The sequence below is a fragment of the Acartia tonsa genome, chromosome 14 (assembly GCF_053477335.1).
Source record: "Acartia tonsa isolate MP-2025a chromosome 14, ASM5347733v1, whole genome shotgun sequence".
Classification (NCBI taxonomy): domain Eukaryota; kingdom Metazoa; phylum Arthropoda; class Copepoda; order Calanoida; family Acartiidae; genus Acartia; species Acartia tonsa.
Genome location: NC_137273.1, coordinates 17,452,414 through 17,479,681, shown reverse-complemented (window position 1 = coordinate 17,479,681; position 27,268 = coordinate 17,452,414). Strand labels below are relative to the sequence as shown.

Genomic DNA, 27,268 nt, shown 5'->3' with positions numbered 1-27,268 from the left:
GTATCATCTTCTTTGCTGGGATACGGGGATCTGGCAATCCTTTTAATAAAGTAACAGGATGTGTTTGTATGTTTGTACCAAAGGATCCCGCTAACTGCTGAACTGATATGGTTTTCCTTTACAGGGTAGCTTCTCATAGGTCCTGGGGAGGTTTTTAAGTAACTATACTACCACTACCCTCTCAAGAGAAATCGCACACTTTTGTACGATATATCTAACTATCCTTCCATCTGATTTTTGAAACAATGATTTCTTGAACAACAAGGCACAATATTTTAAGTAAAGTATCTAAAATGTAAGTATGTCTTTGAACAGAATAATTTTTTAAACTTTCAAATTAGAATTCTACTTATAAAGTTTTGACACTCTACAAGGGTTAATGTTCGTTTGTTTTACCGTTTGATTTCAGAGCTTCACTTTTATGTATGTTGTCATCCTTGTTGCAAGTGATTGTCCTTGTTTATGGTATTATTTTTATTGCTGGGAACCTTAGCATTTGATTTCCCTTGTTCCAAAACATAAATCTTTTGACATGAGTCATCATGCTTGTGGGTTTGGGTTAAAAAGAAATAATAAAAAATATCTTATTGAGATAAAATTGGTTATTTCTAGATATAAAAAAAATCTACAAGATATTACTCATTGTCATAGCATAGGTTTCCAAGTAATTCACTGCATTGGATATAGAATACATGCATATTGTGAAAGATTCTTGCATAAAATGTTTCTCTAAGCTGGCTAACGATACACCCCTTTATGACTTTACCCAATCCCCTCCCCTTACCCAAATATCTGAGGGCTATATTAGCAGCCTAAATATCTGAGGGCTATATTAGCAGCCTAAATATCTGAGGGCTATATTAGCAGCCTAAATATCTGAGGGCTATATTAGCAGCCTAAATATCTGAGGGCTATATTAGCAGCCTAAATATCTGAGGGCTATATTAGCAGCCTAAATATCTGAGGGCTATATTAGCAGCCTAAATATCTGAGGGCTATATTAGCAGCCTAAATATCTGAGGGCTATATTAGCAGCCTAAATATCTGAGGGCTATATTAGCAGCCTAAATATCTGAGGGCTATATTAGCAGCCTAAATATCTGAGGGCTATATTAGCAGCCTAAATATCTGAGGGCTATATTAGCAGCCTAAATATCTGAGGGCTATATTAGCAGCCTAAATATCTGAGGGCTATATTAGCAGCCTAAATATCTGAGGGCTATATTAGCAGCCTAAATATCTGAGGGCTATACTAGCAGCCTAAATATCTGAGGGCTATATTAGCAGCCTAAATATCTGAGGGCTATATTAGCAGCCTAAATATCTGAGGGCTATATTAGCAGCCTAAATATCTGAGGGCTATATTAGCAGCCTAAATATCTGAGGGCTATATTAGCAGCCTAAATATCTGAGGGCTATATTAGCAGCCTAAATATCTGAGGGCTATATTAGCAGCCTAAATATCTGAGGGCTATATTAGCAGCCTAAATATCTGAGGGCTATATTAGCAGCCTATCTGGATATTTCGAGGAAGTTTTAAAACTTTTGCTAATATTTGTATTGATAATAATGGGAGGGATATTGATAATGTAATTTTTGAACGTCCAAAGTGAATTATAGAGTAGCAACTATTCTAGTAGTATCAGTAATTGACAAATATATAAAAAAATATCATTTTTATTGATAAGGAAGGACTAGAAAAGACTTATCACATATCTTTGGCCTAAAGTATTTAAAAAATATTACAAACAAAAGAATAGAATAATACAGTAATATCAAGATAACAAAAATGGCCCAAAACCATCAAATTTGCATATCCCCCCCCCCCCCCCCACCCCTTAAATATTTATGTAATAAAGTCTAAACCAAGATATATCTATCTATCTGTCCATCCATCCTTTTATTTATCTATCTAACAATTGTTGATTATCATTGGGAATCTACATAAATTTATCGGCCATTGTCTTATCCCTATATATCAGTCTATCTATCTATCTATCGATCCTTTTATTTATCTATCTATCAATTATATTTATCATTGGGAAATAAAGAAATTTTTACATTTGAAGAGAATAATAAATGATAAAAAATATCTAATATATCTAATGGTTGAAAAGTTAAAACCGGGTATCTTTACTCGCGCCGAGCAGGGCAATAAAACTAGCGGGTATTTTTACTCACGCCGAACCGGAGTTATATAGAACATAATTAAACGATAAAAAAATCATATAAAAAAATAATAATTTGAATAAAACGATTTCACAAATGAATGTAGTTGCCAATAAACTTTAAATTTCACGAAAAAAATCACTAACTTTACTTCATAAACAAAAAAGTTAGAAGGGGTATTTTAAATCACCTTGTTTTTCTTGGTTCACCCATTTTCGATGAAAGATTGTGGCCGACCGAATAGATAGAAACGCTTCTCTCTGGGGGGAATTGAAAAACAGCGCAGTAAAGGGTAGGCTCATGCGAGCATGATGCAATCCTGAAACTGAAAACCGTTTTTTTTCGGCATTTTCTGGAACCGGGCGTTAAAAGCCGGTTCGTCACTAATGGGTTAATTTAGGCACGTTAGAATTGTCCTATCGATTTCGAATTTTGCATTGTGATCCTTATAGTAGTTAGGTACAATTTAGAAAGCGTAGCAACTCTGTACGTTCATTTTCAACATTTTGATTTTTTAACTTTTTTAACAGCAAATTTTATATGATCTATTTATATGATTGATCTAATTTTTGGTACAATGATCTGTATCAAGCAATTTTCAACAAATTTACTTACAATTTTGCTTCGACTCTTATACATTTATATTCTGATTATTCAGTTCTGACACTATACAAATGTTAATGCCCTTTTGTCCTACCGTTTCAGAGCTTTTCTTTTATGGATGTTGTCATCCTTATTTTTGACAAGGACTATAATTCCCATAAGCAGAGTATAACAAATTTTAAAACTTTTTTGCGTTATATCGAAGCTGAAACAATCTGAAATACTTATGTATGTTTTATAATTTAATTTTATTCCTTTTTGCAGTAAAATCACTAAAAAATATATAATTTGTTTTCAGATTTAAAAATGATGTTGACAAAATCTGGAATGGTTCTACTGTTGGTGAATGTCGTCACAGCCTTTGACTGGGTTGATCACAAGTAAGAAAATAATAATCATAATAAAAAATCAGGGTCCAAAAGCCTTTCAGAAGCCTCATAAGCCGCAGCCAATCTTAGCCACGTAGTACTCAATTAAAAAAAATTTCTAAGAGGATAACGCCTTTAATTTTATTTAGAAACGCGCTAGAGAGCCAAGTGGTGACAATGGAAAGAAAACACATCTGTCATTTTATAGGTTAGTCTAGCTTTTACATTATGACGTCATACAGTACAAATGACGCCATACAATACAATTCACCAATGATAGGCCTATACACAGACTAAATTACCAATAACTGACCAGTATACATTTTAATTGACCAATGGTAGCGAAGTATACGTCATTTTTACATTCCTTATAAAAAGCTTCAATTCTTGAGCACCGAAAACGCTCCTTAATTTAAAACGCCTGATAAAAATCTAAATGGAAAATAAAAGGGTATTTTTATTGGGGGCTTTATCGCTGAGGGGCCTATAGTATTAAAAACCTTACATTAAACAAAACAATTCCCCCCTTATTTCAATTTTTCCCCAAAAATTTAGCAGTGCTCAACAATGAACTTTATTTGAAAGTGCCAAAGCTTTTTCTAACTCCCACATGGGGCTGTAACCCTGTGGGGCAATTACCTCTACAAATTCTAATTCAATTCTTGTGTTCAAATTCAATGTTTTGTAGATGCTAATGGCAGAGAGTATATTGGTACAGTCAGAAAGGTAAAGTGGTAGTTTCACGAAATGCATTTGAACTTAATTTAGAACCGCATATTTTTTGCTAGTTATTGGGTTAAACTATAGTATATATTTATATGGCATATATTTGAAAGAATTTAAATTTTCTACCACGTAGTTTTGAAAATATCAAGACTTGAAAATCGTCTTTTTGTGATATATGCAATTTAAAAAGACGATTTTCAAGTCTTGATATTTTAATAACTACGTGGTAGAAAATTTAAATTCTTTCAAATATATGCCATATATATAGTTTAACCAATTAACCAGGAAAAAATATGCAATTCACTAAATTAAGTTCAAATGCCTTTTGTGAAACGTGAAAATGTTTATCACGCAAACCGTGTTCTACAAAGTTTAACACTTCCTTTACTAAGTCTGTATAGTCCTAACTTTCTTTAAATAGTCGCAAAAAACGCGCGGCTAGAGCTATACTACACACACAACAAGAACAAACTTCATGGTAGAAAATATATTTCGCTTTATTTAACCCTTCTAATTCTAATCGTTTGAGAGTTTCTTTAAATATTACATTGAATAATTTTTATTCCAGTATCGCTTTGAAACCGGTTAATTTCCGGTGGATTAGAACCGGTATTTAGACTGAAAAATTATGTATAGTACCGCATTATATCCAGTTTTGTACTAAAAATATTCAATCATAAGATTAAAACCAATGTATATTTTTATACCCGCGGAAAGCTGTTTATAATATTATGCGATAAATACCTATTCTGATTTAAGGAAATTTTGAACCATGGCGTAGTAGTTTCGATGTCTTGCAATATTTAAACAATACTCCATATGAGTGCATTGTCCGCTAGTCTGATCGTTCATAAAACTGTGGGGACGAGTTTATTTTGCAGATTTCTTGTAAATATTCTCCTAGACTAGAAGTAGTTTGCCATAAATTGTACGTGAAGAATGTCGCTCAAAAAATCAGCATTGTAACGTCATTAAAAATGAGGGATTATCAGGGTTTTTTTCCTACTCCTCCTCTCCTCATCCCTCATTTTTATGACGTCAGAATTTTTTGAGCGACCTTCTTCACGTACCATAAATTTAAAACCTTGGGTGTTTTTTTTCTTATTTTTGGACAGTGTTTTCATATTTTTGTGTTTCGATTTTAATGTTTTTTTTAATACCGAAGCTACTTTGCAATGCAATTTGTCTGTTCGTCCGTCAGTAAAGTTATGGCGAAGATACAACTACAACTTACTTGGTCCGTCAGTCTGTCGGTCATTCTACAAAATATCTTTTATAAATGTTTCATGGTTTTCTAATACTTTTCATACTCTGTTTTAACGGCCACTGAACTATAACATATTACTTTTTCCGTTTTCAATTTATGTTTTTTTTTGTGCTATGCTATTTATGGATGTTGTTAAAATTGTTTTTCTCGTATTCATTCGAATTCGGTGAATTAGAACCGGTTCTCATCCATACGAAAAAACTGTCTAGCATCGTGATATATCCAGCTTTCTACGAATTTAAAAATGTACAATCATAAGATTAAAACCAGTTTTTTTAGCCCGTGCTTTCGGCACCTGGGGGCTAAAAAAACTGGTTTTAATCTGATAATTGTACATTCTATATCCGCGGAAAGCTGTTTATAATACGATGCGAGAAATAACTATTATTTTCAGGGAGGAGATGTGTGTGAGGGTGTCAGTCGGTAAGATTTTTTCAGGATTTAGGGATATGACAATGGACAATTAATCTATCATTGGAGTCAAAGCTTATTTTTTTCTTGAGAAAATAAGAAAGGTTGCATTAGTTCTTAAACACAACTCAGTTGAAGAGAGCCATAAAGTAATTTTGCATCCATTATCCCATCCCTTTGATCATAGTTTTTTTAGAACAAAAATTGTGTTTATTATACAAGGGAGATATGAAAATTGTAAAGATCTTGTAATCCAAGTTCACATAGTTTTACACGACACTCGACAAAGTGGCTGAAAAAATTGGCCGTGTGACGTCATAATAGGGAGAGTTGAGAGGAAAAGTGGGAAAGGAAACCCCTTAAAAAGAGATGGATCTATTGACGTCACACGGCTCATTTTTTCAGCCACTTTGTCGAGTCTCTTTTTACAAACGTTCTCATATGCGTTTGGTTCCAGGACAAACGCAGGAGGCGCAAACGTCGAGTGGACAAACGCAGGAGTGTAGTATTTCTATACAGATTAGGCTAGGTTAAGATATAAATGTACAAATAAGCCCCTCGCAGGGGTTAGACATATTAAAAACCTATAAGATGGTCTAAATTAGGTTAGGTTAGGTGTCCACTCCGAAGTTTGTTATAGGACCCTTTTAATAAATCTTGATTGGGTTGGAAACTAGCAATGCCTAAATTTTACCAACAATTTTAATCCTCAAAAGGGTTAAGTTTGTTTATTGTATTTGTCTTTTCCCTTAAGAACCCTGGTTTTCACTAGTATTATTTTACTTTGTTGAGTGTTTGTTAGTGTACCCAAAATTTTGTTTGCAAGATCTCTACAATAATCACCTCTCCAAATAAAAACAGATTAAAACTAGAATAGGAAGAAGATTAAAAAACAAATAGTAGAACAGAGCAGGTGGCTGTGTTTATTGCCCTAGGAAAATGGGGATTGATGTCACAGCTTTTGGCCTACCTATTCTATTGACGAAAGAGAAAGGGAAGGGGTAAAAACGGGATGGGGTATAGGGTATCGTCAATAGAATAGGTAGGCCAAAAACTGTGACATCTGTCCCCATTTTGCTAGGGCACTATGGACAGCTAAACAGGGCAGATAAAGGTTTTAGTACAGGTTCGTTCAAATTTGGATATTTTGTTATAATCAGAAAAAACGGGTTATATTAGGGATTATATAGTATTTGATTGGATTAATTTTAACTTATCCTCTAACAACGAACGTGTTACTTAAATCTCTGTCAGTCCAGAGGTGGATTCTTAATAAAGAAAATTGAAGATTCGGCTAATTAGAGAATAATCGCAAAATAAAAAATGTGTTTGGTAACAATTTAAGAGTTTTAAATTTAAGTTTTAAAAAATTCATTAAATTGAAAGATGAAGAATTTTTTGATTGTGCAGCGACACTAAGGCCGATTCTTTGATTCGTTTTTTTAAGAAACCAACTCTGTTCAACTATTTGTTTTTTAGACTTTTTGTCCCTGTCCCTGGGTCTGAGGCAAAACTTGTTAGAGAAAAATATGCAAGGTTATTTTTTACATCCACAATTTGAAGGCATATATGTAGGTAGCAGCTAGCTGCCAAAAAGCTACTAAAAAAGCTGTAACTTAACTGTCATTTCGCGGCTTAAAATTTTTCAATGAGGCAAGGATGTTTAAGCTTTTAGTTTTTTTTTCTGGGGCTGGGTTTATTTTTTGGGGAATTAGTACCCACGGGTTGTTTTGGTACATGATGCAAAAATAAGACATTTTAGAGCATCCAAATGATTTACAGGTTACTAGCTGCTTCGCTCCTAGCCTCTAGGGGCTTTGCCCCAAGAGGTAATTTTAAATAAGTATTTCTGGTGCTGCCATTTATTTTAAAATAAAACAAGGATGACAACATCCATAAGTAGCGAAAAACAAAAATTGTGGATGGGAATACGTAGAAGTAGATTTAAAGTGTATTTATTAAAATCAAGAATAGATTTGTTGGAGAAAATAAACACGAAACCTTGTTTTATTTTGTATGATGAAGACGGTTAAAGTAAATTACATACTAGATGCACATAACAATGGAAAAAATATGTTGAAACTGTTAATGCAAAAAAGTTTTAAAATTAGACCAAAAATACCAAAGATATGGGGAAATATGTCAAACATATAAAAATAGCCAAAAACCTGCTAAAAGTCAGTTTGGCCGCCATTGTTTCTTTTCTTAAAACGCCAGGAAACTTAATTTTGATATCTTTAACAGAAAAAATTTTGAAAATCGGACCATAAACACCAAAGATATGGGTAAAAATGTGAAAAATATGAAAAATAGCCCAAAACCTGCAAAAAGGCAGTCTGACTGTCATTGTTGTTTTCTTCAAACGACAGGAAACTTAATTTTGATATCTTTAACTGAAAAAATTTTGAAAATCGGACCATAAACACCAAAGATATGGGGAAAATGTGAAAAATATTAAAATAGCCAAAAACCTGCAAAAAGGCAGTCTGACCGTCATTGTTGTTTTCTTCAAATGACGGGAAATTTAATTTTGATATCTTCAACTGAAAATTTTTTGAAAATCGGACCATAAACACCAAACATATGGGGAAAATTTGGAAAATATAAAAAATAGCCTAAAACCTGCTAAAAAGCAGTCCGATCGCCGTTGATGTTTTATAGTTAATTTTGCTCCTTAATGATGGGAATGTTGTCAAAAAATTTAAGCTCTCTATCTTTTATAGGAGCCGAGAAAATCACGTTTCCCCCAATTCATTAATTACGGACGGACGGACAGACGGACAGACGGACAGACGGACGGACGGACATTGTGAATTATAGAGTAGCTTCGCTACTAAAAATGGTGGGGGGATATTTTGTATTTGGGGGGTCCCAACCCCCAAGAAAATAGCCTAAAATCACCACAGGGACATTAGGTATATTCCCTGAAGAGTAGAATCCAATCGGTTCAGTGGTTACTGAGATCTTAAGGGACAGACGGACGGACAGACATCATGCTATTTTGTATTATAGATGGATTTATGATTTCACTGCTGGTGTTTAGTGGCCGCCAAGGCAGCCGTTTAAGAGACATTTAAAATCATCTAAGTTTTTTTTAGGGGAGATGGATTTAAAGTGAAGTCAAAGCACACTTTTTCTGTTTTTTCAAATACTAAAAACGAGGTAATCTTAATTACTTTTTACTTATTTACATTTTTATTGGCCTGCACTATTAGAAACAAGTTGAAATTTTAAAATCTTTTTTAATTGTGTATTTCCTTAAATCATATTTTAACCAGTAAACAAAGTAAATTTGTAGCAAAATTACTCAAATACAGGATACTGTTATGGACATACTAACATTTTATATTAATATTATAGATATGCTTCGCTTATAACATTGTACCTTGTTGTCCTAGGAATCAGTATTACAAAAATCAGACGAATAGAATAATTATATCACATAAAAAAATTATTGTTCAAAAAGTTAAAAATCAACAAATTATAAATTGACGTATGGACATTCTGATAATGATTATAAAGTTGCTAAGCTTTCGAAATCGTACCTAATTGTTAAAGGAATCACCATGCAAAGTCCAAAATAACGAAAAGAGCTAACCGTTCCGGACAGACCGACCCTAATTATAGAAGAGCTTCGCTTTTATTTATAAATCCCTAATTTTTTTACTCGTATTCATTCGAATCCTGTGGGTAGGAACCGGTTCTCATCCATACGAAAAAAACTATGTCTAGCATCGTATTATATCCCGCTTTCTACGAATATAGAAATGTACAATCATAAGATTAAAACCAGTTTTTTTAGCCGGTGCATATAATTGTACATTTTATATCCGCTGAAAGCCGTTTATAATACGATGCGATAAATAACTATTAACAATTTTTTAATGTAGAATATTGGATGGAAGTATTGCACTGGAGGCCTAAAGCCAACAAGAGCCATCCCCTGTGATCTAAATAAGGTAGTTTTTAACTTTTTTTTTTTTGGGGGGGGGGGGGGGGTGGTGACAAAAAGGCTTATTATTCCAATAAAAAAATATGGATGCTCTGGATCGGTGATCTTCTGTGTGTCTTTTGCACTTTAAACTTATCTTAACCCCTTACAGTCGGGCCCCTTGCCGCACCTTAATCAGTCGGGGAGGAGGGGGGGGGGCAATCAACGCCCCCCATGTTATCTCAGTTCCTATTAGAGCTAGAGGGCTAATTTTTTTTTGTGTAAGTCCCCTGTGTTATGATGAATTTCCGACCTTAAGTAAGTCAAGGTCAATTTTCGCTTCCTTCACCCTTTTATTTAACAACCTTTGTTTTTAGGTCCTTTTTTACTTAAAAATTTCAAACGGCTGTAATTTTTTTATTTTTGAAGCTAGAATAAATTTTTTTTGCAGAAAATGTTAATCTTTATGTAAATTTTATATTTCAAATATCAAAATATAAATTTCAGCGGCCGCAGCTGTACTTAGCAGCTTCCAGCAGCCGCAGTCGGCGGGAAAACGGGGGCGGATTTGAAATTTTATTATGAAATTTTAATACGTTATGTAGACATGTAAGAAAAGCTTAAGTTTAAAATTTTAAGTCTCTAAGTCAAAAATTGCGGCCACAGGAACCATTTAAAGATTTCTGGAGACCTGGAGGATCATACCTGGAACCTGAAATTGACTTGAACACCTGTATTTAATATGAGGATGTACTGCTAGAGGATATTTTAGTATTTTGGTAAGATAAAATGCTTTTTTCAAGTCAAAAAAATATTTTTGCTGTTTACCTGGATGACCCTGCCAGGTTTGCTGGCATCCTGTGCCCGCCAGGATGGAGATATTCAAAAAATTTCAACTCTCAGTTATGTGTCATACCCAAACTTAAAAAGTCACGCAGTTTGGGCTCTTTATCTTTCACACACATAAAATGAGATAGAAAAAAACGGATGGGGGGGGGGGGGGGGGCGTTCAACCCCCCCCCCCCCCGACCGTTAAGGGTTAAAATTCTGTTTAATATGAAAAACTAATATTTTGAAGGCTTTATTTGTGCTTTTCCTTAAATTGACAGTCGAGAACTATGATCCTTAAATAGTTTTAAAATAAATTGAAAATAAGTGGGAGGTGTAGTTTTTTTTACTTGCGATGCCCTAACTCTTAATAGGGAAGGCCGGCGTATTTGTGCTCAACAGGGCGCTTTGAGGGAAAACTTCCCCTTTTGTTCAATAATTTATTCTGTAGGGTTATGGAGAAGGAAACTGCTTCCTTGGACGTGGAGTTTATGGAGGTAATGTACGTTTATTTCCAACATGGCGGGTTCTTGGTCATACTGAAAAATCATGTATCGCATCATATCCAGTTTTCTATGATTATATAAGAATGTAAAATCATAATATTAATACCAGTTTTGTTGGCATCTCGGGGTTAACAAAACTGGTTTTAATCATTGTAGATTTTTATACCCAAAAAGGCTATTTATAATATGATGCGTTAAATGACTATTACAGTATAACTAGCCAATAAATTAAATTATTATAGGAAATATATTATTTATAATCCCTACCATGGCAAGTAATGAATATTTTTTGCCTAACAAATGGAACGATAGCTCATCCCTCTTTTGACCTTTGCTACTATTGGATGTTGACATCCTTGTTATTATTTTATTCGTTTATTTCCATCTTCATTTAATTTAGCCCTTAAGTTTAGTGTAACATAACAAATAGCTTAGAAACTACTGGTCAAAATCATACTTGCTACCTATTCATTTATTTCTATAATTTAATTGTAATTTTTGAAAAGTAGGTGTAAAGTTTTTGCTTAGCTTTTCTATAATAAGGGTAGGTCCGTTCGTTCGTTACGGTTAGCTTTCTTCGTTACTTTAGACATGTTAAAATTGTCATATTGATTTTAAACTTTGCATATGAATTATATAACAACTTTCTGATACTCTACAACTGTTAATGTTTGCTTGTCCTACCATTTCAGAGCTTTGCTTTTAAGGATGTTGTATCCTTTGTTTTTGAATTTTTAAATAAAAGTGTGATTTTTTAGATGGAATCTGCTCAGAGGAATTTGGTTTCATCCAGGTAAAAAAATAAATCATTTCACCAATAATTATTGATTTCATCAAATAATAATAATAGCCCAGTTCACAAAATACAAAGATGGACCTATAGAAGCTTTAGGTTGACCGATTATTTAAAGGTATTTGTGGGTTGTACTTGTTTAGGTTGACCTATAGAAAAAAAATCAGTCGACCTTTAAAAGTTATTTGTGAACCGGGCAAAAGTCTTATAATTAACAGTGTGGTTTCAAGATTGATTAATATCCGGTAGATTAGAACCAAAGGATCTAGCTAACACCTAAACCATTAGGGTTCTGCTTAGAAATATAGCTTCTCATAGGTCCTAGAAAGTTTTATGTCTATTTTAGAGGAGGGAACCTTATCCCTCCCAAGAGAAGTTGCCTTTGAATAAAAAAGTAAAACAACCCTCATTAAGTTTAGTGTTTCAAAGAAATTTTTTTTTTTGCATCTTATGACCATTTCAGATTCTGTTTTATTGACAATTAATTTTATTTCAGGGTAACTTGGTCCATATGGTTAATCATGGAAAGCACTCGAGGTAAAATAGTTTGTGTTTGTAGCAATAGGATTTTCAACATTTGAATTTTTGTACTGAAGATTCTCTATAGTTCAAATATCAGTTTGTCCGCAATAAACGGTATAAGTATAGGTACGTTGAAATGTCTCGTTAGATGATTTTAGTTTTTGGCGAAAATTTCTCCATATTAATGATCACCAAATATACAGGGCGTTTTACTTTGTCCGTTGGTCTATCAGTAATGCCTTTTCTTCATTTCTTTAATTGGTCTTTTGGTAGTGTTTTTTTCCCCCTGAGGACATCATTATCAATTAGCTTTGTTTCTTATGGGTGTTGTCATCCTTGTTTTCTAAATCAGTATAAAACTTCATTTTTACTTGTATGTCAACATTTTTTCCATTTAATTAAAATATTTTTTTTTCAGGTGCCCATTCCGTTACTATATGGTAGAGAAATCCGAGCCATCAAAATGTGTATGATATGATTATCCTGATATTATTAAATTATAATGTATTTATATTAATTATTTAAGAGTTGCTTTAAATGCTAATTTTATTGAAAAAATCTATTATTTTGTATTAATTGCAGAAAAATAAGTGATACCGTTAAGTACTACTTTTCAGCTACCTAAAATCTTAAGAGATAAACAGTACAAGAATTAATGTTAACTTTGTTTCTGAAAACTAGAGCTTTCAATCATATTAATGGAATACATTTCATTTTTCTACTTTTTATGCAAGCTTAAAAACTGAATTTCTACTAAAATCTACATTTCTAGCCACTCTTTATCACTTAAGTTTTCATTCTGTAGTTTTAAGTTTAAAATAAGATTCATTCCTTATTATTTAACTTATATATTTCGTATTAAACCTATTTTAGCTTTAAGTTAACTTAATATTTTGTATTTAAAGTTTATCATTATTTTATTTTCAACTAATGTACCATGTACATTTATATTTTTGCTTTTATTTTTTACATTTATTACACATATTGTAACATTGTCAAATTTTAAAAAATAAATTTTGAACAGAGGATTATTTTTTTATTATCTTTTGTGGCGCAGCTACTCTGGGGTCTTTGGGTATATAAAGTAAAAAGTAAAGACTATATAAAAAATATATTTTAAATTGATAGTGTTACAAAAAGTAAACTAAAATTCAACTTTTTTCTTGAACAATTTCGACATCGTTACTTGTACAGGGATTTCACTGGTTCCAATTCCAGCTAATGCTACAGCTGTTCTTTCTTCCATGTTTTCCAAATCAATCCTTTTTAGAATTGGCAGCTTTAAGCAATTGATGACAGATAGATTAAGATTATTGATGTACACCATTTTTAGTTCTTCAATTGTATGTAAATTATCCTGTATCATCTGTAGAACTAAGCCTCCATCACTATGATATGCAAATTCTAGTCTTTTCAGTTTAGGCAAGTTTAAGTCGTGGTTGCCAGTTTCATGTAGTTTTTTACAATTATACCACTTTAGATAACTTATGTTTTCTTTGGCAGCTTGAATAAAAGCAAGAGCAGCTAGTGTATTTATGTCATTAATGTCTATAAATTTAAGATTTGGCACGCTCAATTGATGAATAGCACCAACATTAAGATTGCCAATGCTATGTACTTTTAACTCCTTGATTGTATCTTTGCAACTTTGTAATATTTGCAAAGCAGTATTACCTTCAGTAAAGAGTAATTCAAGTTTTGAAACATTTCTTAGCTTGATGTCAAAGATTTCAGTCTCATTAAAAAATTCAATACTTTTTAAACTTAAATCAAATATAGTATCTTTGCCAGCTTTGATAAGTTGTAGAGCAGAATAAATAGTTATATCTTTAATAGCATAATTAGTGTTAGATAAAGAAAGTCTCTGGAGGCTTGGTAGCTGTAGATTTTCCATTTCAGGTGCATTGAGATTTTTCACATTTCTCATGTCTAATTCTTTAAGAGTATCTTTGCATGACTTTATCAAAGCTATGATAGCAATTCCATCAACTATTCTCCATAATTGAAGCCTTTTCAAGTTTGGTAGGTGTAGATCTTGGAACTTATCTACTTTTAGGTCATTAACATCAAACAGTTTCAATTCAGTTATGCTACTATAACACATTGTAATAAGAGCACCTGCAGTTTTTCCATTGACTGACTGTAGCTCTAATGTATTTAGATTTTGGTTGGGCGTAAAGTTACCAATGTCCTGAAAGCTTAATCCATTGATGGCAAGATGTTTAAGTGAGACAGCATTTCTCTCTATTAAATCAAAACAAACATTTGTTTGAAAACTGGTTCCACTCGAAAATTTCATTCTTAAAAACTGAAGGTTTACCGGAAAAAATGGCTGAAGAAATTTCATTTCTTCGTTATCACCAAAAGTTATGTTTAAGGAGAAAATATCTTCATAGTATTTTGAAAGAACTTGTTTCTTTGTTTCATTTTCCACTTCCCAATCGAATTCAAGGCTCAAATTGACCACCAGTCCGTAAGGTCTTTCAATCGCTGTGGTGAGATTCGAGACTAATTCATGACATCTCCAATTTTGAAACTTGATTTTGTAGGTTCCAAAAATAGCTTTATATTCCTCAGATACGCGTTCAAAAAACCTTAAAAAATAAAGGAATATAATTTTAAGCTTGTTTCATGCACTTATCGTAACAACAAGTCATTGATCTAAAGGGATAAGACAATGGCCGATAAATTGATGTGCATTCACAATGATGATCATCAAGATAACCCCTTTTCTATGTTACATTTAGTGGTTACAATGACCTATCAATCAAAATTCAACAAAAGACCCAAAGTTGTAAAGCCAACTAATACAAAAACCTTATCATAAAAACTTTGGAATAGTTATATACAGTCTAATGTCCCCTCCCTCCCTGAACATAAGTACGTTTTAACATCATTGGGACGGACAACATTTCTAAATATTCTGTTTCGGTAATACTAAAATAAACTCTTTATTTTTCAACGTTTATTTGTTCATTTGGTGATGCTGACCTCTTAAGGGATCAGTGACGCGTTGGGTACAATTCCTCTTCACGTCCCATACTCTGCGCCTGTTTTGGGACAAGGCACTTCCCCTTCTCTTACCATAAATTTCGCGCATCTGATATAGCAACAGTAGGAACCATTTTTAACGTCAATAGTTTCTACGCAGTGTTGAGCCGAGATTCGATCCCCTCACCTCTCCGACGGATGTGCTACGTGTCAAGTGGCGGGCATTTGAAGGTTGAGCCTCGCTTATTTGAAAGTTGGCTTCCTTATTCATTTACGTATCCGCGGCAAAACTTACCAAGGAGAAGCCATTCTTAACACTTTTAAATCTTTGACTGTTAAGAAGGATAAAATATTTGCAAATGCCACCAGAGGAAGGGTTTGAAATATGTCTCTTTCATCCTAAATTAAGGACAATTATGCAGGGATATAAAGGGATAAGACAATGGCTGATAAAATGATGATACAAAAAATTTATTAAAAAGTCCCCAAAGTTGTTAAGTCAACAAATGAAAAGAAGTTCTTAAAAACTTTGGGGACTAGTAAACAATTACACAAGTCCACGAGTAGCGTTAGCGGCTATAAAAGTATAAAAAAAGAACATTACACTATACTAAACTAACAGGATGTTTGTGTGTCTGTTTGTACCGAAGGATCTCGCTAACCGCTAAACCGATCGCGTTCTCCTTAACAGGGTAGCTTCTCTAAGGTCCCGGGAAGGTGTATAACTATTTTGGGGGAGAGTACCACCACCCTCCCAAGAGAAATAATAATAAATCGAAGTTTTTATTTTTAGTATAAAGACTCCTACGTAACATTGCGAGGTATTGTATAAAGAGACTTACGCAACATATCGTAGATACTTGAACGCAATAAAAAAACCAAACATTTAAAGTGCCACTAGAGGCTTCTAGGGGCGTATTACTTAATAAAGTAACAGGATCTCTGCCTGTCTGTACCCAAGGATCTGGCAAATCGATTATTTGTTTCTCCTTTACAGTTTAGCTCTCATAGGTCCTGGGAAGGTTTATAACTATTCTGGGAAAGGGTACCCCAACCCCCCAAAGAGAAATCGCCCCTAGAAAAATGAACCCCCCCTAAAAAATATTATGCTAGGTCGCCTACCTCCTCCCACTTAAGGGCCGCTAAAGCTTTTAAGGACGGAGCCGATAGTCGCATAGTATTAATGAAGTAAGATATTTTTTGCCAGCTACAAGTTTCACATGATAATCTGGTGTAAGATCCAAGTAATAATAAATCCATAACATGGGATAACTAAAATTAATTGAGTACCGTAGCTTTACCTGAAGATCTAAGAGAAAAGCGTCATTAATAACATCAGCCATTGCAAATTTAATGACAAATATCTGAAAGAAAAAGTTTTGAGGTAAAAATCAATAGAGATAATCTAGAGACATACTCTCTCACTCAGCCAATAGGAGAACAATGGAGGTACATTCCAGATAAGTCATTTGTTCTTAGAACAAATGAACATCTGTACGGTTGACTCTATGTTCTTCGCCAATTTAGATGTTTTGATCGTTGTTTTAAAAACAGATTCTCATTGAAGTATACACTTTGTTAAAATTGATTTTATTTGTACTTTGTTATACTAGGTATCAGTATACCAAAAATCAGATCAATCGGATAATGAGATGACATAAAACATTTGTTGTTAAAAAATCAACATGTTGAATATGGACGTCCTGGTAATGATTATAAAGTTGCTACACTTCCTAAATCGTACTTTACTACAGGAATCACCATGCAAAGTTTGAAATCGATAGGACAATTCTAACATGCATAAATTAACGAACAAAGGCTTTCCGTCTCGGACAGACGACCAACCCTAATTATAAAAAAACTTCGCTTTTAACAACATGTGTTTTATGTTCTGTCACAAATGATAAATTCATACGAGCGACTACGTTATTGGATGGATGTAGAATATACGTGGATATTTTGACAGGGGAAAATTTTGGTTGCAACATCCCCTCACAATTATTGATTGGGCCGTTTATCCAGTAGGAGAGGAGGCGATGGGGGTAAAGAAGGTATAATATAGTTATATTAGCTAGCTTCAGAATTCACTTTATTGTGTAGAACATGAATAAATCCATTGTTAATGGACGATAAAATTCAAAGCTAGCTCAATTAAATTTTGCAATTTCTCGGAAACTAGACTAGACATGAGAGAAGAAAATTTTAGGCTTTCAGACCGATAATACGGCCGGATTGTTTCTAAACTTCTTCCTCTTGTCAGATTTAGATAATATGGATCTAGATCATTTGAATTAATTCACATTCCAAACGAACACACCATAAACGTAGAAATATTTGATTGTAAAATAATTTAACTTATTGCAAATATCTAAACAACATTTATATGTTGCTTTAGGACAAAAAGATAAGACTAACAAAGATAAACTAATTTCATAATGCTAAACTTTGTTATCTTTCATTGGGCTCTAATGCAGTTCAATCTTTAAACATTAAAGCCTGCTAACGGCCAAACAATCAACAGACAAAAGGAGGCCTACAAACAATCTGGATAGTCCCATCTCGTAGTGTACATAAATGCGCGAAAGAGACTTGTACTAAGCGTTTTTCTCAAGTGAAACTTTCCCTGTGGACCATTGTAGCTTAGCTCTTCCGGTGTGTTTACTAAGAGATATAAGTTTTCCGGAATTGTAATGTAGGGAGTAGATTTGAAATCTGCATCAAATTTTAAAGATTTTTTTTATAAAATTCGTTTTTCGTATAATTCTTTATCTAAAAGCGGAAATACAAATTAAGTTAATTAATTTTGGCATCTGTATAGGTGGATTAAAAAATCTGCGCTCTGATTGGATGTCGTACATCATTCAACCAATTAGAGCGCAGGTAGTTTAAAATCCACCTATCCTATTGGTCAAAATTAATTAACTTAAAATGTATTTTCGCTTTTAGATAAAGAATTTTACAAAAAACGAATTTAAAAAAAAAATCCTTAAAATTTGATGCAGATTTCAAATCTACTCCCTACATTAAAATTCCGGAAAACTTATATCTCTTAGTGTTTACAGAGTCTTCTGATATCGCTGAACACAGTACATATGTTTAGATGCTAAAATTTGCTTCAAAACCAATTTATATCCGGTTGATTAGAACCGGTTTTCAACAAACAAAAATTAACGTAACTATAGAGTAGCTTCGCTATGTATAACATAATATATATAAAAAAAATTTTAAAAAACGTACCAATCTCAGTCAAAAAAGTATATTTTCACAATTAATGTATAAAAATATAAAACAATGACACGAGAAAAAAAACTTTTTGGGAAAGTGTGTATCACAGGAATGCGATGTTACATATATATTTGTACACGACATGTTTAGATTACAAGATGGTCAGAGGTGTACACATACAAAGCACATTTCTTTACAGCAATACAATCAAATAATTGCCATAACATTGTTGCCAAAGTAGAATGCAAAAATAAGAATATTGCAGAAATGCGCGGATGTAGGTTGACGGGTAGATTAGCGGGAAGGACGCTTGCGGTGGAGCCTGAGGGTGTTCTTTGAGATCCATCTCTTGCGACGGGAACCTCCCTTGGTCTGGTTGAAGCGGGAGCCGTGGCCCAGACCTCTATGCTTCTTACCAGCGGAGGTCAAACCTCTGCACTCACGCCTCTTCTGCTTCTAAATAAATAATTATATATTAAATAAAGGATGTATAAGATAGGACAAACAATGTTCTATTGTTAGAATCTTCTTCCCAATACTGAAGTAATAGATAAAAAAAACGTGGATACTGTGAGAAATCTTCGTGCAACCTGGTGAAAGGATTCTTCCAACTGGCTAATATAGCCCCCCCCCCCCCCCCCCTAAATATAATAGGAACGCATTTAACATAATGAAAAACAAAGGCAACCTAAATTAACAAAAATTCCCCTCATTACAAAATCCTCGTATTTTAAATCCATTAATAAATTCTACTTGTCGGCTCAGCCGTTTAGCCGTTGTTTTGCCTATTTTCAGGGCAAATTCATCATTAATTACGTAGGAATCAACTTTTTAAAACATATTTTTGGTTTAATTCATGTTAAATGATAGCAATAACCATTTTTTATATTTCTAGTACAAACAGCTACCGGCTAGAACCGTTTGATAAGGTTTTTGGGCTACAAAATGTATATGTGGAAATAGGTTTCGTGACTAATTTGCTTTTAAGATATCCAAAAAATGGAAAAAGGCTGAGCCGCCAGCCGTTACTTTTCCAACTTTTTGTTCGATTTAGGGAAAATAGACCTACCAAGAATTATTCATGCAAAATTTCAGATCGAAATTCGAATTCTAACTGCCATTTAATCATTGATTACGAGATGGTTGCATTACCCCCCCCCCCTTATAGCAATAGAATAATGTTAAATCCTTTTCAAATTAGCCCAACGGCAATTGATAAAATGAGACACAATAAACTTCTATTTCATGAAACTAACGAAAAACTTACGGCCATGCAAATCCAGTTCATGTGGGGGTCATTTCTGATTTGTGGCTTGGTCACATCAACCATGATAACCTCGTAGTACTTGTAGGTGGAATCCTGGGCAACCCAGTAGCTGTTCAATACTCTCAAGCTCTTCAGCCTTAATAAAATTATAATTAATTTTCTCGTATTCATTCGAATCCGGTGGATAGGAACCGGTTCTCATCCATACGAAAAAACCTGGTTTTAATCTTTTGATTCTACATTTTTACATCCGCGGAAAGCTTTTTATGAGACGATGCGTTAAACAACTATTATCTTTGATAGTAAAAAAGGAAGAACTCATCCATAAGTAGCGAAGCACATAAGTCAACAATGGGATTTCAAAAAGCATTTGTTACAAGACCTTTCTAGGGTATTATATTTTTAAAAATATTTATATTTTGAAGCAAGAATGACGAAACGACGGACAAATTAAATTGCATAATGGATGCTCATTGGTATTTTTATCTCCATACACTGTGGGCTAGAATTGAATCAAGACAAAAGTAAGTGCCGAGCCCTGAGACCTATGTATGGTGAAAATAGACATAAAACCATGATGATTCCAGGTAAAAACAAAATATTTCAGCGGGGGCTTTTTGAGAAAATTAGATTTGAAAATTTCAAGTTCAATTTTCACCCCCTAGGAGTTGCCGCATAATCAAGACAAGAAAAGCAAATATTATTTATTTTAAATTTTGAACAACTTTGCTTCTATAAAGTTCTTCATAAAACCACTCCTGAAGGAAGTTAATAAATGGCCATTTTTATCACTTGCTTTGCAAAGGTCACGAAAATTCAGCCTAAAATAAATCATATATAGAGAGGTTTTAAGAAGGACTTCATAGAAGCAAAGTTGTTCAAAATTTAAAATAAATAATATTTGCTTTTCTTGTCATGATTATGCGGCAACTCCTAGGGGGTGAAAATTGAACTCGAAATTTTCAAATCTAATTTTCTCAAAAAGCCCCCGCTGAAATATTTTGTTTTTACCTGGAATCATCATGGTTTTATGTCTATTTTCACCATACATAGGTCTCAGGGCTCGGCACTTACTTTTGTCTTGATTCAATTCTAGCCCACAGTGCATACTTATTCTAGCCTTTTAACTATCCAGACCTTACCTGTTACCAACCCTCTGCTCGGCAATAGCCTGAAGGTTTCTGTATGGCTTCTGCTCGTTGATAGCACCAGAAGTCTTGGGCTTACCGTAAGCGCAACCTAAACGAATAAAACAAATGTATAGTTGTTATTAAAGCTAATAACACAAAATAAATAGTTTTTAGTTCGACCAAGTATATTAGGAGATACCCTTTTTCGTATCCATAACAGAAAAAAATCAGAAAACATTTCATTAAGACATACAGAAGAATATTTATCGAATCCGGAGCCTTCGTATTAGATTCTTGGGCATCTATAGTTAGCCACGCATACAATGTCTTATTTAACTCACCCTTGGGGACGGGACGTTTTCTGCCACCACGACGCATGCAGACTCTATAGATACAGAATCCAATCTTGTTCTTGTAGCCCAGACGTCTGGCTTTGTCAGGGCGGGTAGAGCGAGGGGCACGGTGCACCTAAACAAGGAATATAATTACAAATACAGGGGAGTATATTCTTTAGCAGGGGATCCCATTAAAAAATATACACCCCTGCAAGAATTACGATTAAACATACAATGTAATCTAAATGACAGTTAAACCAATGGTAGTAAAGCTGTTTGAAATTGCAATTGAAAGAACGCACACAAAGAACATAGTTGACCACTTAGTTAAACTACCAATCAAAATTCACTTTAGTCCTTAAAGTTATAATGTCAACAAAATAAGATCGTACTATAAATATACTAGTGTAATAAAGAACCGGCTAAAAGATGCTTACCCTAGTTAGCTGGCGGTAATGCCAGGCCCTGATACGCAGCAGGTACCTCATAACATCGCTCTGCTTCTTCCTGTATAACTCCGACACATACTTGTACGCTCCCATTTTGGTACCCTACCTTAACGGAGACTTCTGAAATGTAAAAAAAAATAACAAATTTAAATTTAGCATATTATCAAAGCATATTACATAGAATATCACAATTTTAATGGGTTTCTTTCCAGTATGAATTTTATAACTGCATAACTCAATCAGTAGATGATTAAATCATCTCAAAATCTTAAAACATTGCAGCTTGTGGCGGTTCCGCCATTTCAACATCCCTGCACTTGCTGTGTTCCAGCTCCCGCCTTATTTCTGGTGTAATGGAGGAGTGATAGTGGATCTTGCAAATTTCCAGCAGGGCATGCTTCTGCTCGCTGGAGACGTGTTCCTTGTACCGCTGGGCAAAGGTAAGGAAGCATTGGTACCATAGCACAGGCAACTCACGCTTTTCTCCCCTAAAAGTAATAAACTTTATTACTCAAGGAAAAACCTACACTATAAAAAAAAGTGGGTTAGGGTTAAGCTTGTATTAACGAGTAAAATATTGAAATCAGTTAAGCTGAACTAAGCAAAACAAGAAAAAAAATAAGAGAAAATTGGGTAAAGTGACTAACCTGAAACCAAGGAAATGGAAAACGACGGCATCAACAACTCTGAAGGGCAAGGCATACTTCTTGTCCAGTAATACTCTAAATAAAAATCATAAAATAAGGCTACACGTATTGTATATACATACTAGCGCTTGCACCCCTAGCATCTAGAGACTCCATATTCGAATGGATATGACTATAGTAAGCCATACTTTTTTAAAAAAAAATAGCCTCATACTATCTCAGGGCCTATGAGAAAAAGGAAGGATATTTTGTCTGAAGCTAAAGATCTCGTTAACTACTGAACCGATTGTGTAAATTTAAATCGCATCACTCAAATTACTCACCTCAAAAATATAGAATTAGCACCACTGTATTCCATCTCAGCAATCTTCATGATAGCCGCACAAGAATGGAGGATGGGAATAGAACATTTAGCCAATACTGAACCTAAATTAAGAGGTTATTATATATTTAAAAAGTATTCTATCTAATGTATAATCAAACTAATGTGAAAAATTAAAATAGTCATCTAAAAGTGCCCAACAGAAAATAAAGAGGCTACGAAACAAAGATTAAATAATAATTTCTCTATCGTAGACAAAATAACTCAAATTAAATTCTTACCGATAATAATAGATTCTCTCAAGGTACAATTTCTTTCTTGACACATGGGCAAAAGAAATCCTTTGAAAAATGCGCCTGGCTTAAACAGAGCTTTCCTGAAAAGTTAAGATTAAATTTAAGATTCAATAAGTATATCAACAAACACTCAACGATAAAACTTTTTGTAATTAAAATTGAACTAAGTTTTCAATTGGACACAGAAAAATTGTAATCTAAAAAGTAGTACGGTTTTTTTAATCTGAAGCTTAAGATCTTAATAACCACTGACCGATTTGATTCTTTATTTTAGGTAAACTTGACACATGTCCTGTAGTAGTTTAAAGCAATTTTTCAAGCTCCAAGATGCTAAAAGGGTAGCCGCTAGCAAACTTATCAAGAGGCTTATCGGAAAAATAATATAGTTGCGATTTTCAAAAATATGAACTTAATTTAGAAGTTAAATGATTTTAAAGCATGAAAAACTACTAACCTCATAGCTTGATAGAGATGGAAGTTTAGCTTCTTAAATTCATCAATATCATCTCTAACACGAGGCATAAGGATCAGATTGAAGAATCTTTGTGCCATTCTCTCCTTCAAGGAGGAAGCAAAAATTTTTGTTGCCTAAATAGAAACTTTGTTTACGGAGCAAAACAAGACAATTTAAGTAAAATAAAAAACGAATAGCAAACTTTAATTTTTGGGCAGGGATCAAAAGGGATAAAACAATGGCCGTTAAATTGATATACATCCACATTAATAACACGAAATTACCCAATTTGAAGATAACAATTTGTGGTTGAAACGTTTAGACACTTAATGAATCAACCAATCAAATCAAAGTTGTTTAGCCAACGAATAAGAAAAGTTATTAAAAAGCTTTAGGGACTGGTGTAATAACTAACCCAATGTCCCCTTTTCCTCCCTGATTTAATAGAAGAAACCCCTCACCCACATACACATCTCATATCAACCCTTTAACTACCGGCCCCTCACCTCACCTGAAACATGGCAGCAGCTGACCATTTCTCTGGGTTGGTCAGGTACAACAACTGTTCCCAGTTCTTGAAGTTTGCGATAACTTTGAAAGCTTTGGGTACCTTACCAGATCTAAAAATAAGGTTCTGTAAGTAAAGATATTTTGGGAAGAAAGGGAATAACCCGATTTTTCACCCCTTCCGTGCATTAAAGTACTATTTTCAGTTAATTTTCATTGCTACACAAGTAAAAAATTTGAAGGAGTGTAAAGGGGGGGGGGGGGGGGGGAAAGTGACACTTTTTGAAACCAAAACTAATAGTCAAAGGAACTCAACTAAAAAAAAGAGTTACAGGTCTGACATTTTGCATGGCAGTTGCTTTATAGGGGCACAATATGGAACTGAAGAAACGGCGGCGCAACCGCCGAAAACCGCCGAGAAAAGGCACACAAAATTTCGGCGGGAAACGGCGGTTTTAGGCGGTTACGCCACTGTTTCTTCACAGTTCCATATTGTACCCCTATAGAGCAACTGCCATGCAAAATCTCAGACCTGTAACTCTTTTTAGTAGAGTTCCTTTGTTGACTTTTAGTTTTAGTTTCAAAAAGTGTCACTTTCGCCCCCCCCCCCCTTTACACTCCTTCAAATTTTTTACTTTTTACTTTTACAAAGATTGATACCTATAAATTGCCATCACTTCTCCAACTTCTGTATACATCTCCACAACCTTAGGATCTAAGTCCCTACGATAAAAATATTAAGTCAATGCAAAAGAAAGAATTTTAATTTGGAATTTTGGCAGATTCTCGTGATTTTGGGGGGAAACATTTCACAATCACACTTAAGACTTCTTGTATCGCCCCCCAAATACTATTAGATTTATTTCGCTAGTTGGCTTTACCTTAATCCTAAATAGTAACCCTGTGTTGCAGACATATTGACGTTGTAGCACACAGACTAATTTGTATACGAAATTCGCTGTAAATTAAACACAAACTTACTTTGTAACTTCAGTATTATCAGAAAACTGGGTCAACAGTTCAGTTTTTCTCTCGTTGATTTTCTGCATGATCAGATCTCCTAGGGTAACCCTTGGTGTTACATCCCTGAAAATTGTAGGGTTAGATTAACAGAATATTAAAATTTTATGGGATCTATAAGGATAAGACAAGACGATAAATTGAAATACACCCCCAATTGGAATAGTTTTAAGGGGGAGGTTATAGTTTAACAGGCAAAACTTTAATAACCAGAGCTGGATCTTTAAATCATTTTAGTGGTGAGCCAATTTTCCACCAATGCAATGAGAGCACAGCATTTTATGAAATGCCGCGCTGTGATTGGCTGAAATTCTGCTCACCCCGATCTGGCTCACCACATAATGATTTAAAGATCCAGCTCAGTGTAATCTACAGCCTAGTGTTTTCTCTGGGATTACTAAAAATTATAAAGTTAAACAGATATGAAATTGTGAGCTTCACTAAAATATTAAGTAATCCATAAGGATAAGACAAAAGACGGAAATTGAAATACACCCCCAATTGTGACAGTTTTTTAAGGGGAAATTTTCAATAACAGGTAAAACTTTAGGAACCAGTGTAATTAAGTCTCTAGTTTCCTCTAGGAATACTATCAATCACGGGTGCATTTAAAGTAATTATTAAGAGCAGGACAACAAACAATTTTTTTGTCATGGGACGAGGTGTAATAGTTTAAGCTAGCAATTAAAACCAAGCAAAATCTTAAGTCTTACTTGCTCATAAACTTCCTTACAGCCAAGTCATCATCAGCATTGACCTCTATTTCAGCATCATCAAATCTGTGAATCTCTAGATCATCGTCAGCCTGGTCATCATCGGAATCGTCCTACATAAAAGAAACATGTAAAACAAGATGAGAACATCCATAAGTAGCGAAGTTCAAAATTAAGGACAGACAACCGGAAAAATGAACTATTGTGTAAACCAAAGTCATAAAAAATAAACATAACTGTTAAACAATATATCACGAAACCTTTTAAAACTTAAAAAGTGTAAATCTAGGAATCGATCTGGCACCCCAATTAATTGACAAATCTTATTGAAATTTGGTCAAAATAAGAAAATATAAACTTATTCAATCCCTAAATATTTCAGCCATCTATCTCAAATAGGAGTCGGAAAACCACGTTTCCCACAATTAGTTTCTGACGGACATACGGACGGACGACATTCAAATTATAGAATAGCTTCGCTACTTAAAAGGAAAATTACATCCAATACTAGTTTAACCGTGAGATAAAGGAAATAACAAAACAAAACACAGGGCGAAAATATCATGTGATTACATAAAAATAAGGAAATTCGCACACGTATCAAATATCGTCTTCATTAGTCAAAATTCCAAATAAATAAAATACTTACGCTCATGTCTAAGTTGGTGGATTTGATTTTAGGTTTGGTGTCGATTCCCAGCTCCTTGTTGACTTCCTCTGCCTTAAATCACATAAAAGTTTACAATAATGACAACCAGGAACGTCATTCGGGGGAGGAGATTGTTCTGGGATGTCCCAACGAACCCCCCCCCCCCCCACATCATATCATACATAATCATAATATCCCTCCAACATATTCTTTTATTTTTTTTCACCATAGAGGGAAGAAAAATGGGAAAAATCTTTCAGTTTTCGAAATTTTTACTCCCCCCCCCACCACATATTTTTTTTATTTTGGTTAACCCCCCCCCCCCTTAATCAGGGTCAAACTTGCAGAATATAAACCCCTGACCACAACTTAATAAGTTATTAAATGATTGGACGGACAAAACAACACCGTCGAAAGGTATTTCATTCTAAAAGATAATAAAAATGTATACGATCGTTGAACGTAGCTTCTATACAGTTTGAGTACTATTACCAACCTGCAAAGAAGCTTGTCTCAAGATGCTAGCACTCAATTTTCCTTCCACAAGTGTCTCATCGCGGATTTGAATATCTCCCTTATACCGCTTTACACGACCTAAACATTTAAATATAGATTATAAAAAAGTTTGTTGACTTAAATTTAAGTAGTTTAACATATCATAACTTTCACTTTAGAGAAGTTATGGGCATTTTAAAATAAATATTTGTTTTTTAATTAAAGATGTCGTGAATGATAGATTTCAATGACCTAACTTCTCAGAAAACGTGCTAATTAACTGTAGACATGATGCGGTCGAAAGATTCTTTGATTAGCTCACAGTGATATAATAGTTATTTCTCGCATCGTATTATAAACAGCTTTCCGGGGATATAGAAAGTACAATTTTAAGATTAAAACCATTTTTTTAGCCCAGAGGTGCCGAAATTATCTAGTGAAATAACCGTGTCTAAATAATGGATTGGTTCAATTTATATTGAAAAGTGTAGAAATTCTGAAGAAAAAAAAACAACTTCAGCAAGCAATTATTTTTAATATTTTTATCCTCTCATCTTAAAGCGCGCAAACTTTTGTATTAAAAGTATTTCCTTTAATTCATCCGTTAAATTAATTTTACATTTGATCCATTGAAGGGTAGTGGA

The 27,268-nt window shown here is 33.9% G+C and overlaps 4 protein-coding genes across 7 annotated transcripts in view; 1 reads left to right on the top strand and 3 right to left on the bottom strand.

Moving 5' to 3' along the window:
- Positions 1-3,056: 3,056 nt before the first annotated feature.
- On the top strand, positions 3,057-13,150 carry LOC145305912 (uncharacterized). 2 transcript variants are annotated; one of them, XM_080147782.1, is made up of 11 exons: positions 3,057-3,152; positions 3,290-3,348; positions 3,829-3,866; positions 5,528-5,556; positions 7,024-7,080; positions 8,643-8,706; positions 9,435-9,503; positions 10,755-10,800; positions 11,568-11,602; positions 12,099-12,139; positions 12,543-13,150. In XM_080147782.1, the coding sequence occupies exons 1-11, from the start codon at positions 3,079-3,081 to the stop codon at positions 12,595-12,597; spliced, it is 567 nt and encodes a 188-aa protein (XP_080003908.1). In that variant the 5' UTR covers positions 3,057-3,078; the 3' UTR covers positions 12,598-13,150. The 2 variants fall into 2 exon arrangements, with proteins under 2 accessions (XP_080003908.1, XP_080003909.1); XM_080147783.1 differs by lacking the exon at positions 7,024-7,080.
- Positions 13,151-13,220: 70 nt separating this feature from the next.
- Positions 13,221-16,475, bottom strand: LOC145305911 (uncharacterized). Its single transcript, XM_080147780.1, has 3 exons — positions 16,417-16,475; positions 15,411-15,514; positions 13,221-14,718 (listed from the first exon to the last, which is right to left on the bottom strand). Exons 1-3 carry the CDS (start codon positions 16,456-16,458, stop codon positions 13,269-13,271), a joined length of 1,596 nt encoding a protein of 531 aa, XP_080003906.1. The 5' UTR covers positions 16,459-16,475; the 3' UTR covers positions 13,221-13,268.
- Positions 16,476-18,355: 1,880 nt separating this feature from the next.
- The window catches only part of RpL15 (ribosomal protein L15), a 227,898-nt gene continuing 218,985 nt past the window's right edge, over positions 18,356-27,268 (bottom strand). For all 3 annotated transcript variants that reach the window (XM_080147778.1, XM_080147777.1, XM_080147779.1), the window contains exons 2-6: positions 21,510-21,643; positions 21,079-21,205; positions 20,750-20,846; positions 19,608-19,743; positions 18,356-18,796 (exon numbers count right to left, since the gene is read on the bottom strand). In XM_080147778.1, coding sequence (XP_080003904.1) covers positions 18,635-18,796; positions 19,608-19,743; positions 20,750-20,846; positions 21,079-21,205; positions 21,510-21,614 — 627 coding nt within the window. In that variant the 5' untranslated portion in view covers positions 21,615-21,643 and the 3' untranslated portion in view covers positions 18,356-18,634. The remainder of the gene's footprint in view (positions 18,797-19,607; positions 19,744-20,749; positions 20,847-21,078; positions 21,206-21,509; positions 21,644-27,268) is intronic.
- The window catches only part of LOC145305908 (voltage-dependent anion-selective channel-like), a 326,720-nt gene continuing 321,091 nt past the window's right edge, over positions 21,640-27,268 (bottom strand). Inside the window, exons 3-13 of the mRNA XM_080147775.1 lie at positions 26,626-26,723; positions 26,130-26,201; positions 25,481-25,593; positions 24,729-24,833; positions 24,408-24,470; positions 23,752-23,860; positions 23,241-23,374; positions 22,772-22,866; positions 22,492-22,594; positions 22,169-22,243; positions 21,640-22,009 (exon numbers count right to left, since the gene is read on the bottom strand). Coding sequence (XP_080003901.1) covers positions 21,790-22,009; positions 22,169-22,243; positions 22,492-22,594; positions 22,772-22,866; positions 23,241-23,374; positions 23,752-23,860; positions 24,408-24,470; positions 24,729-24,833; positions 25,481-25,593; positions 26,130-26,201; positions 26,626-26,723 — 1,187 coding nt within the window. The 3' untranslated portion in view covers positions 21,640-21,789. The remainder of the gene's footprint in view (positions 22,010-22,168; positions 22,244-22,491; positions 22,595-22,771; positions 22,867-23,240; positions 23,375-23,751; positions 23,861-24,407; positions 24,471-24,728; positions 24,834-25,480; positions 25,594-26,129; positions 26,202-26,625; positions 26,724-27,268) is intronic.

Excerpts from the sequence above, each read along its gene's own strand:
- LOC145305912 (XM_080147782.1), top strand. The coding sequence starts at position 3,079 with ATGATGTTGACAAAATCTGGAATGGTTCTACTGTTGGTGAATGTCGTC. Across the intron at positions 5,557-7,023 it reads GTGTGTGAGGGTGTCAGTCG|ACTTTTTGTCCCTGTCCCTG; the intron begins GTAAGATTTTTT and ends TTTGTTTTTTAG. Across the intron at positions 12,140-12,542 it reads AATCATGGAAAGCACTCGAG|GTGCCCATTCCGTTACTATA; the intron begins GTAAAATAGTTT and ends TTTTTTTTTCAG.
- LOC145305911 (XM_080147780.1), bottom strand. The coding sequence starts at position 16,458 with ATGGCTGATGTTATTAATGACGCTTTTCTCTTAGATCTTCAG. Across the intron at positions 15,515-16,416 it reads CTTTTCTCTTAGATCTTCAG|GATGAAAGAGACATATTTCA; the intron begins GTAAAGCTACGG and ends TCCTTAATTTAG. Across the intron at positions 14,719-15,410 it reads TTAAGAATGGCTTCTCCTTG|GTTTTTTGAACGCGTATCTG; the intron begins GTAAGTTTTGCC and ends TTATTTTTTAAG.